At 33.1% G+C, this 12,543-nt stretch overlaps 1 protein-coding gene across 6 annotated transcripts in view; it reads right to left on the reverse strand.

Annotated features, from left to right (window-relative positions):
- Positions 1-998: 998 nt before the first annotated feature.
- Positions 999-12,543, reverse strand: part of Dpy19l4 (dpy-19 like 4) — a 68,021-nt gene continuing 56,476 nt past the window's right edge. For 4 of the 6 annotated variants that reach the window (XM_078016901.1, XM_078016898.1, XM_078016896.1 and 1 more), the window contains one exon: positions 4,420-8,807. In XM_078016901.1, the coding sequence (XP_077873027.1) occupies positions 8,448-8,807 (360 nt within the window). In that variant the 3' untranslated portion in view covers positions 4,420-8,447. Of the gene's footprint in view, positions 8,808-12,543 lie in introns of all 6 variants that reach the window. The other 2 variants (XM_078016897.1, XM_005328663.5) reach the window with 2 other exon arrangements.

A 12,543-nucleotide genomic window follows, 5' to 3' on the forward strand; every position in this document is an offset into this window, starting at 1 on the left:
GAGGGTATATGAAAGTATTGGGTTTTTAATAGAACTATATTGAAAGTTACAAAATCTAAAGTAAACTAGTTTGTAATAAACTCTTAAAAGATATTTGCATTTATTGAAATTAAATTTTATGTTTTTGCAAAGATGTAACTTTCCTTACAGGAGGAATATATTTAATCTAAAACCATATAGTTATAGATATGACTCAGATGTCAACATAAAGGGCATAAGTGAAAAAAGATAATTAATAGTTATAAAATATTAAAAGAAATTGCAATAGCCTTACAAAGCTATGAGAGGGTAGTTTATGAAATTTCAAACTATAAGTTCGCAACATATGAATTATTATTCCACTAACTATATATATATATAGGCCACAAGTGTATCTCTTATAAAACTGTACTTATGAGTATATATGCCAAGATGTATGGGACTTATAAACAGAAAAGATTCAAAGATACCTTTTACTAAATTCAACAAATTTGGTTTCAGAATGAATATTTTTTTTTATTATGGCAAACACAGTATCATGTTTAGAAACTTTGATAGACAGAAAATAGTTGAGTCATATATATTCCTTTGCTATTTTCACATCTAATTTTACTTAAAGTATTAACATTACACATAAAAAAACCCAATAATTTTAATAAGAAATTGTTCAGTTTTACTTGCAACTTTGAGAGCCAAAATTCTAATACATATTGGAATCTAAAAGCTATTGGGAAATAGCAATAATAGAGACTACATATTTTAAATATTGGACAAATGAAGAGAGCATATATTGAGATATAAATCGAAAGTATTTTCTAAAAGATTCTTAAATATACAGAATTAGTAATGTATGTTCTTTCAATATTCAAGCATTAAAAATGAATTTACCAAAAAAATCAACTTATATACAATTTAAAAAAAACCTACCAAATGAAAAAAAAGAGAGGCACTACTTTTATCACAAAAGGCATCCAAATGTTTTAACAGTTTAAAAGTAAAAAGGGTCCAAAACAATTGACTCCTTAGAAACAAAGCTTCTATTTATTAAGATGGCTATTCAAGAAATTATTATAATCTATTTTATGCACATTTTTCAGTCACAAATTTTATCACACTTTGCCTTCCATTTCTATTGCTTTTTGAATCAATATGGAAGAGTGTTACAACATTGAGCCTACTGGTAATTTGAATTAATATTCTGAAAGAAAAATGCTGTATATACATAGAAAATAATGAAGAAAAAGTTAGTGCTAAAGAACAATACATACTCAGATTGTAAAACTCTACCAGGTTAATAAAAAAAAAAAACAAGATGCAGATGGTGAAGTTAGAAAAAACACAAACCAACTGAGTCAATATTACAATTACTTTATCAAGTAGTTTTATTTGTTGGCTGGTTTGGCATTTGGGTAGATAAATAAATTAATTAAGGAGGCTAGAAATCCTTAACAAAGATTTATTACTGAATTGAAGCTAGTAGTAACAATAAAAGAGGAAAGATTTTTTTAACAAAAATCTTTTTAGGTTTTTTTTGTTTGTTTTTGTAGTGCTGAGGATAGAAACCAAGGCTTCATGCATGCTAGACAAGTGTTCTACCACTGAGCTACAGCCCTAGCTCCAATCTTTTATTATTAATAAGGAAAAAGTTACCATCATTTTCTTAGAAAAAAGAAAACATGCAATATTTTGGAGAAAATAAAAAAAAAGTAAACTTAGAAATACAGAAGTTAAGGCACTTATTTCAATGGGTTTGCAAAATCCAGGGCAAGGTATATATTGTATTTCTCTGAGAAATCCCTTCCATCCAAAACCCATTAACTTTGATCCTTTAATAGATTAAAAAAAAAATACTTTCTTTTAGTTGTAGATGGACAAATACCTTTATTTTGTTTATTTCTTTTTATGTGGTGCTGAGGATCGAACCCAGGGCCCTGCATGTGCTAGACAAGCTCTCTACCGCTGATCCACAACCTCAGCCCCTTTAATAGATCTTTATTGTCAAACATAACAGCCATAAGCTACCAAAGTATAATTACTTGCAGAATTGTTAATTTTTATTACTCTACAAATAAGGAAATAATTAAATCCTTCCAATACAAAGTTTTCTACTACTATTGTTTTAAATACAAATATTTGAAGCAAATACAGTACAGTTGAAGCAAATAAGTTTCTCTCTCATATTACTTTTCTCTTTCAATTTATGCTGAATGAAAAATTCATTATTTAAAAATTTTGATTAAAAATTTCTTCAAGTCTATTTTATTTAAGAATTTAGTTGACAGAAGCAAAAAGCAACTAACATAGAAAACAAAATAAAACACAACAACCCAAACTAATTCAGAATGTAATCATAATATATATCAATAAAAATTCAATTAAATATTTCACACTACATAGAAAGTAGGGTGTCTGTGTTCTCTTCAAAATTTGCAAGCTGGCTTTTAAAGTACAATGTTTTACATGCTCTAATCACAAGAACTACCATGTACTATTCACTGTGTACTTACATAACTGTGGTAATATTTTCATAAAGCTTGATGTTAAATATGAGTGACTCACTACTAAATGTACAAAGTCAATCTGAAATATGTTTCCTGGTTATCATAACATAGTTAAAACAATTATATACAATAATGAAATGAGAACCAATGAAACTAAAACATCAGATATGACACTACTGTCAAATAATTCTTAAGCTCCAATGAAGCAAAGCATTCTAGTATTACTCTAAGAATGCATGTACTTAAAAAAAAAAAATATATATATATATATATATATAACATGTATATATGTGTGTGTATAAAAACAGAAAATAAAGACAATGGAAAATAGTCCCTTCTAATGTAGTAATTTAGAATTCTGAAAATGTAATTTATACAGTCCTCTAACAAGTGAAAAGTTGAAAACCTGTTCATTGAACAGGTGGTATACAAGGTAAAAGTGAAAATGTACTCATCTTATCAAAATGATACATCTATACTAAATCTTCTTAAAAAGGTCAAATTAATTCTTTTAGAATTTATTTTATTTTTTGGTACTGGGGATTGAACTCAGGGGCACTTGACCACTGAGCCACATCCCGAACACTATTTTGTATTTTATTTAGAAACAGGGTCTCACTGAGTTGCTTAGCACCTCACTTTTGCTGAGACTGGCTTTGAACTCCTGATCCTCCTGTCTCAGCTTCCTGAGCTGCTGGGATTATAGGTGTGCGCCACTGTGTCAGGTTTAGAGTTTATTTTAATAAAAGATTACAAATATTAAAATACTCAAAGGAACAAAGTATTTATGCTGTAAAACTGTGTTGTAAATTTTATTATAACTGTCATTTTGTTCTTAATGATGAAAATCATACCACAGTTTCTTAAATAACATTGCTTGGGTTCTATAATAAACATATCTGTATGCAGAGGTATGTTTAACAGCATCTGCATATATATATGTGTGTGTATATACACACACTTCATAAAGTTGGTGCGTGCTCACTGTAGTGTACATATTCTAATTCTGACAAAGTTTTTACTTAATACTTCCATAGAAACCATGTGAATAGATTGCATACCCTAAATTCGTATTTTTAAAAAAATTCTAAACATTCTTTTCAAGGTCTATTTAAAAAAAATATACATATATGTAACAAAAGTTACTGTTTTATCATGATTTAAGTGTTATCAAATTAAAGGACATAAGTGAAAAAAGATAATTGTTTTAATAGTTATAAAATAACAAAATGCAATAACATGCGCCTGTATTACAAAGAAAGTGTTCACTTGTATAAGCAGCAGAAGATGAAAGCAGTATCATGGCAAATTTAGGATATATTTATGTATATCCTTGAAAATCACTTTCTTTTATATAATTTCCACTTTAATTTAAATTTACATATTTTCAACTAACATTTAAATTAGTTTTTATTGTCAAATTTTAGTTGCTATAAGCCATTCAACAAATACCTTCAGAAAGTTGAAGAATAATCTTTCCTTGTATTATATAACTATATCACATTAAGTATTAATTAAATATTACATTTGAGACATAGGACAAATTCAAATTCAAGATCAATATTATGATAGAAAGATTCATGGGGAAACTTGCAATAGGTAAATCTTTAAACACTATGTAATACTAAGGAAAAAACCTGCCTGGAATATTGCAGAGTGATAGATTTGACATTTTTCTGTTTCCCACAAAATCCTGGACTCAGTTAACAGCAGGAGGGAAAAAGGAGCAGCAGCATTTCAAATGTTCATACTCTGATTTGCAACAGATACCATATAGGTAAAAGAAAATCTCATTTTACTTCAGGTGGCATAAGTCTTTGAAATGAAGGCTCTATTATTTTTCAAGATTGGAAGGATATCACAGTGTTGATTTTATAAACAAAATAGGATCTGTTCCAGTATACTCTAGTAAAATAATTCACATATGGAGAATAGTTAATTTTGACCTCATGACAAAATCGTCCATATTTTGAGTAGGTTAACTTGTCACCTTCTTCACAAACCACCTATCAAAAGATAAAAAAAAAAAAGTAAAACATTAAAAAGCTTGTTAAACTTGAAGGAGAAATGTAATCCATGTATAAATGACCAGTTACATGAAAAAAAAATTCTAAACATGGACTGTCAGATATGTCCCATGTTAGCAAACACAAGCCTCTTCATAAGTGACTCACCATGCCCACTAAATGCTTTAACTTTCATCAGATTATGAAAGTATAAATTATCTCCAATTTTTAAAAGATTTAATCCTAAAACTTGGCAAGTGTTGTTTTTTTAATTCATTATCATTGTTCTGAAGAATCATACCATCGAGACTACTAAGGCTGAAAAATGAACATATCATACTCCTAATGTATATTCAAACTCTTCTTGTGCAGAGTCATAATTATTCAGTAAGCAAGTAAGTCTACAGAAACTTATCTACAAAAGTGCAAACCTTTATATTCTTATCTAATGATGTTTACTAAAACAGCTTAACTCACTTGAATTTTTTTAAAATTTACTCTTATGTGGTGCGGAGGATCAAACCTGGTGCCTCAACATGTGAGGCAAGTGCTGTACCACTGAGCTACAGCCCCAGCCCCTTGACTTTTATTTTTAATAATAAAATACTAAATATTATTCTAATGCCTTTGGAAAGATGACAGAGAGACAACTTTAAAAATAAAAGAATGGATTAGCTTAAGTCTATGCAGGACATTACATAAAAGACATGGCTAAATCTTTAAAACACAGCATCCAAGAGCAGAATAGAAAGGCTACACACAGCAATAATTATTGAATAATAATACTAACTTACATTTCCCTGTCACAATAAATCAAGTATCAATAAAGAAAACTCAAGGGGCTGGGGATGTGGCTCAAGTGGTAGCGCGCTCCCCTGGCATGTGTGCGGGCCGGGTTTGATCCTCAGCACCACATACAAACAAAGATGTTGTGTCCGCCGAAAACTAAAAAATAAATATTAAAATTCTCTCTCTCTCTTAAAAAAAAAAAAAAAGAAAGAAAACTCAAAATGGTGCAGGGGCTGGGGATGTAGCTCAGTTAGTAGAGTATTTGCCTCGATGTATCAGGTCCTGGGTTCAATCCCCAGCACCACACACACACACACACACAATATGTATGGAACATATAAATGGTGGAAGTTTATAATGCAAGCTTAAGGGTCGTAAAAAAAAAAAGATGGAAATCTCTAAAACTAATTTTTATTCTCCAACCTGGTCTTGGATGGTATAACAAAGAGCTATGATTATTTAGGAAGGGACAGAAAAAAAATCTTGGCTGCAACATAAACAGAATATGCACTACATCATAGGACAACCTGCTAAGCTTTTCCTGAAGCCCCCTCTCTCCACTTTTCTCAGGAGCAAAGGCATTCATTCTAGCCAACACTAATTATCAGATATACAAACTCCCCTGTCAGTCTTCTTGCTTAACGGATATAGTACATCCACTGCAGGCTGAGAAGCAAGTAAGTTTGGAAAAATAGCTGAAATTTATGTAAAAAATTAAGATCCAGCTAGATCCTACCAATTAAAGTAGCACTGAATACATTAATTTTTGTGGATAACGAGGACTCATTAAATAGGCACTGTTTGATTTAGCAACCATCTTTTTCTAGATATGAATCAAGTTACTTGAAACAATGCAACCAGAGGCTCTTTAATTTTTATTTTTTCATTTTGCATCTGTCTTCTTTTTTTCCTTTTTAAAAAATTTATATATGACAGCAGAATGCATTACAATTCTTATTATACATATAGACCACAATTTTTCACATCTCTGGTTGTATACAAGGTATATTCACACCAATTCGTGTCTTCACACATGTACTTTGGATAATAATGATCATCATGTTCCACCATCATTTCTAACCCTATGCCCCCTCCTCCCTTTCCCTGCAACCCCTCTGTCCTATCTAGAGTTTGTCTATTCCTCCCATGCTCCCTCTCCCTATCCCACTATGAATCTTATACCAAAGAAAACATTCAGCATTTGTTTTTTTGGGATTGGCTAACTTAGCATTATCTTCTCTAACTCTATCCATTTACCTGCAGATGCCATAATTTTATTCTATTTTATTCCTGAGTAATATTCTATCGTGATATATGCCACATTTTTAAAAATCCATTCATCTACTGAAGAGCATCTAGGTTGACTCCACAGTTTAGCTATTGTGACTTGCGTTGCTATAAACATTGATGTGGCTGTGTCCCTGTAGTATGCTGTTTTTAAGTCCTTTGGGTATAGGCCAAGAAGAGGGACAGCTGGGTCAAATGGTGGTTCCATTCCCAGTTTTTCAAGGATTCTCCATACTACTTTCCATATTGGCTGCACCAATCTGCAGTCCCACCAGCAATGTATAAGCGTACCTTTTTCCCCCACATCCTTGCCAACACTTATTGTTGTTTGTATTCTTAATAGCTGCCATTCTGACTGGAGTGAGATGACATCTTAGAGTAGTTTTTATTTGCATTTCTCTAATTGCTAGTGATGATGAACATTTTTTCATATATTTGTTGATTGATTATATATCATCATCTGAGAAGTGTCTGTCCAGGTCCTTGGCCCGTTTATTGACTGGATTATTTGTTTTTTTGGTGTTTAACTTTGTGAGTTCTATATATATATGTGTGTGTGTGAGGGGTAAAAATCTATTCCCAATCCTCACAGATTTTTCTTTTGCTGAGAAGAACCTTTTTTTCCTCTATTAGATGCAGGGTCTCTGGTTTTATTCCTTAAGTCTATGATCCACCTTGAGTTGAGTTTTGTGCATGGTGAGAGATAGTGGTTTAATTTCATTTTGTTGCATACAAATTTCAACTTTTCCCAGCACCATTTGTTGAAGAGGCTATCTTTTCTCCAATGCATGTGTCTAATATAAGATAATTGTAATTTGTGGGTTAGTCTCTGTCCTCTATTCTGTACCATTGTTCTACCAGTCTGTTTTGGTGCCAATACCATGCTGTTTTTGTTACTATTGTTCTGTAGTATAGGTTAAGGTCTGGTATAGTGATGCCACCTGCTTCACCCTTCCTGCTAAGGATTGCTTTAGCTATTCTGGATCTCTTATTTTTCCAAATGAATTTCATGATTGCTTTTTCTATTTCTAGAGGAATGTCATTGGGATTTTGATTGGAATTGCATTAAATCTGTATAGTGCTTTTGGAAGTACGGTCATTTTGGTAATATTAATTCTGCCTATCCAAGAGAAAGGTAGATCCCTCCCATCTTCTAAGGTCTTCTTTGACTTCTTTCTTTAGGGTTCTATAACTTTTTTTTTTTTTTTTAAGAGAGAGTGACAGAGGAGAGAGAGAGAGAGAGAGAGAGAGAATTTTTAATATTTATTTTTTAGCTCTCTGCGGACACAACATCTTTGTTGGTATGTGGTGCTGAGGATCGAACCTGGGCCGCACGCATGCCAGGCGAGCGCGCTACCGCTTGAGCCACATCCCCAGCCCTATAACTTTCATTATATAGATCTTTCACCCCTTTCATTAAGTTGATTCCCAAGTATTTTATTTTTGGGGGGCTATTGTAAATGGGGGTAGTTTTCCTCATTTCCATTTCTGAGGATTTATCACTGATATACAGAAATGCCTTTGATTCATGGATGTTGATTTTTATATCTTGCTACTTTGCTGAATTCATTTATTAGTTCTAGAAGTTTTTTTGGTGGAACTTTTAGGGTCTTCTAGGTATAGAATCACATCATTAGCAAATAGTGCCAATTTGAGTTCTTCTTTTCCTTTGTGTATCCCTTTAATTTCTTTCATCTGTCTAATTGCTCTGGCCAGTGTTTCAAGAACCATTTTAAATATAAGTGGTGAAAGAGGGCATACCTGTCTTGTTCCAGTTTTTAGAGGGAATGCCTTTAATTTTTCTCCATTTAGAATAATGTTGGCCTTGGCTTTGCATAGATAGTCTTTATGATGTTGAAATATGTTCCTGTTATCCCTAGTTTTTTTAGTATTTTGAACATAAGGGGTGCTGTATTTTATCAAACGCTTTTTCTGCGTCTATTAAAATGATCATTTGATTCCTATATTTAAGTCTGTTGATGTGATGAATTATGTTTATTGATTTCTGTATGTTAAACCAACCTTGCATCCCTGGGATGAATCCCACTAGATTGTGGTGCACGATCTTTTTGATATGTTTTTGTATTCGATCTGCCAGAATTTTATTGAGAATTTTTGCATCTATGTTCATTAGACATACTGGTTTGAAGTTTTCTTTTTTTGACGTATCTTTGCCTGGATTTGGAATCATGGTGATACTGGCCTCATAGAATGAGTTTGGAAGTGTTCCCTCTTTTTCTATTTCCTGAAATAAATTGGAGTTTATTGGTATTAGTTCTTCTTTAATGGCATCTTCTATTTTATCACTTGAAATTGATCTGTTTAAATTGTATATATCATCCTGATTCAATTTGGGCAAATTATGACTCTAGAAATTTGTTGATACCTTTGATATTTTCTATTTTATTGGAGTACAAGTTTTCAAAATCATTTCTAATTATCTTATGTATTTCTGTAGTGTCTGTTGTGATATTTCCTTTTTCATCACATATGCTAATAATTTGAGTTTTCTCTCTCCTTCTCTTCATTAGCATGGCTAAGGGTCTATTTATTTATTTTTTCAAAGAATCAACTTTTTATTCTGTCAATTTTTTCAATTGTTTCTTTTGTTTTAATTTCATTGATTTCAGCTCTGATTTTTATTATTTCCTGTCTTCTGCTTTTGGTGTTGATTTGTTCTTCTTTTTCTATCGTTTTGAATGTAATATTAAGTCATTTATTTGTTGACTTTTTCTTTTTTAAGGAATAAACTCCACGCAATGAACCTTCCTCTTAGAATGCTTTCACAGTGTCAGAGATTTTAATATGTTGTATCTGTGTTCTCATTCACCTCTAATTTTTTTTTAATCTTTTCCTTGATATCTTTTGCAACCTATTGTTCACTCAGTAGCATATTATTTAGTCTACAGGTATTGGAGTGGATTTTATTTCTTTTTTAAATCATTGATTTCTAATGTCATTCCATATGATCTGATAGAATGCAGGGCAGTATCTCTACTTTTTTTATATTTGCTAAGAGTTGCTTTGTGGTATAGTATAAGGTCTATATTTTAGAGAAGGACCCATGTGCTGCTGAGAAGAAAGTATATTCTCTCCTTGAAGGATGAAATATTCTATATATGTCAGTTAAGTCTAATTTATTGATCGTATTATTGAGTAATATAGTTTCTTCAGCTTTTGTTTGGAAGATCTCTTTAGTGATCAAAGAGGTGTGTTAAAGTCACCCAAATTTATTGTATTGTGGTTTAAATGACTATTGAACTTGAGAAGAGTTTGTTTGATGAATGTAGATGCTCCATTGTTTGGGGCATATGTATTTATAATCGTTAAGTCTTGTTGGTGTATGGTTCCCTTGAGCAGTATGTAGTGTCCTTCTTTATCCTTTTTGACTGACTTTAATTTGAAGTCTACTTTAGTTGATATGAGGATGGAAATCTCTGATTGCTTCTATAATCCATGGGAATGGTATGATTTTTCCCAACCTTTCACCTTCAGTCTGTGGATATCTTTTCCTATGAGTCTCTTGAAGGAAGCATATTGTTGGGTGTCTCTCTCTCTCTCTCTCTCTCTCTCTCTCTTAATCCAATCTGCTAGCCTTTTGATTGGTGAGTTTAAGCCATTAACATTCAGGGTTATTATTGAGACATGATTCGTATTCCTAGCCATTTTTGTTTATTTTTGGTATTTAATGTGACTTGGTTTCTCCTCTGATTAGATTTTCCTTTAGTGTAATACCTCTCTCTCTCCTGATTTTCATCATTGTTTTTCATTTCTTTTTTTTTTTTTTAAAAGATAGAGTAAGAAAGAGAGGGAGAAAGACAGGGAGGGAGGAGAGGGAGAGAGAGAGGGAGAGAGAGAGAGAGAGAGAGAGAGAGAGAGAGAGAGAGAGAGAGAGAAAATTTTAATATTTATTTTTTAGTTTTTGGTGGACACAACATCTTTGTTTGTATGTGGTGCTGAGGATCGAACCCGGGCCACACGCATGACCGGCGAGCGCGCTACTGCTTGAGCCACATCCCCAGCCCCATTTCTTCTTCTTAGAATATTTTGCCAAGGATATTCTGTAGTGCAGGCTTTCTAATTATAAATTCTTTTAACTTTTGTTTATCATGAAAGGTTTTTATTTCATTATGAAATCTAAAGCTTAGTTTTGCTGGATATAAGATTCTTGGTTGGCATCCATTTTCTTTCAGAGCTTAGTATATGATGTTCCACAATCTCCTGGCTTTGAGGGTCTTGGTTGAAAAATCTGCTGATACACGGATTGATCTCCCCCTGTATGTGATCTGATTCCTTTCTCTTGCAGCTTTTTTAAGATTCTATCCTTATTTTATATGCTAGGCATTTTCATTATAACGTGCCTTGGTGTAGATCTGTTGTAATTTTGTACATTTGGTGTCCTGTTAGCCTCTTGTATTTGGTTTTCCAATTTGTTCTTTATGCTTGGGAACTTTTCTGATATTATAGTATCATTGAAGAGATTGTGCATTCCTTTGATTTGAAATTCTGTGCCTTTCTCTATTGCAATAACTCTTAGATTTGGTCTTTTGATGCTGTCCCATAATTCTTGTTCATGGTTTCTTACTGTCTTCACTGTGTGATCAATTTTATTTTCCAGATTGTATACTTTGTCTTCATTATCTGCCATTCTTTCTTCTAAGTGATCTACTCTTTGGTTATACTTTCTATTGAGTTTTTTATTTGATTTACTGTAGCCTTCATTTCAAGAATTTCTGACTGTTTTTTTTTTTCCAGAGTCTCTCTCTCAGTAATCTTTTGCTACCTGTATTTGCTCTTATCTCTTTGTTAGAGTGATCAATTTTTGCCTGTATTTGCTCATTTAGGTCATTCTTTAATTCACAGATCATTTTAATTATGAACCTTCTGAACCCCTTCTCTGACATTTCATCAACTTTGTTGTCCATGGGTTTTGGTATTATAGTGTCCTAGTTTGTTTGGGGCACTTTCCTCCCTTGTTTTTTTCATGTTGTCTATGTATTTTCCTTTCTTGCAGTGTGGATCTGAGATATTACAGTTTCTTCCCTATATTCTTGTAGTACCAGTGCAGATTTTCTGTACCTCACCTTGGGCTTCCAGACCCTTAGTGTATGCTACTCCATCTAAGGTTGGTGGCGGCAATAGCAGAGGTAACTTGAGATAATAGTTAAGTTGCCCCAAGATGGAAGCAATGTCTTATGGAGATGGGGCTGCAAGAGTGGGCCTCATACTCCCTGTGGGATGCCTGCTCTGAGATGCAGCTTCTTGTAGGCCCTGTCTGTTGTCAAAAAGTTAGGGGCTATTGTGTGGGGAAGGCTATGGCGATGAATGCAGTGTCCCAAGATGGAAGTGGGTTAGGGTTAGGCTTAGGCTCCCAGGTGGGAGAATGGGCGAATTCGGACCAACCTTGGACTTGAGTCCTGCGCAAGTCAGTGTGGACAGATCTGGGCTGGGCCTGACTCCCACTGGACTGAAGGGGTGGTCCTGTGCCAAAGGCTAGGCTCTGGCGGTGTCTGCGCTCTTGGTGGAGCAATGAACTAGGGCCTACTGTGAGCCTGGGTACTGCACGGGCTGGTATGGGCTCTTTAATTTATTATAATATGTTACAATAAACCTATTATTTAAATCACATTATGGAGTCTTTTGTTAACAAATACTGAAAGAAACATGCACAAATACAGGCAATGAATAAAGACTGAATATTGGTAATTATTTTTCTTTTTTGCAAAAATACCTTACTTTTTCTTTGTACATTGGAAAAAATACTTCAGCTGGATGTGGTAGCATACACCTTATAAGATCAGCGACTTGGAAGGCAGAGACAGGAAAAAACTCCAAACTCAGCTATTTAGTAGGGCCCTAAGCAACTTAGCAAAATAAAAAATAAAAAGGGCCAGCAATGTAGCTCAGTGTTAAAGCACCCCCATGTTCAATCCTCAGTAACAAAACCCCAAAACCCCAATATTTCAAACTAATTGTAATAA

This window comes from Ictidomys tridecemlineatus, chromosome 7 (assembly GCF_052094955.1).
Source record: "Ictidomys tridecemlineatus isolate mIctTri1 chromosome 7, mIctTri1.hap1, whole genome shotgun sequence".
NCBI classification, from domain to species: Eukaryota; Metazoa; Chordata; class Mammalia; order Rodentia; family Sciuridae; genus Ictidomys; species Ictidomys tridecemlineatus.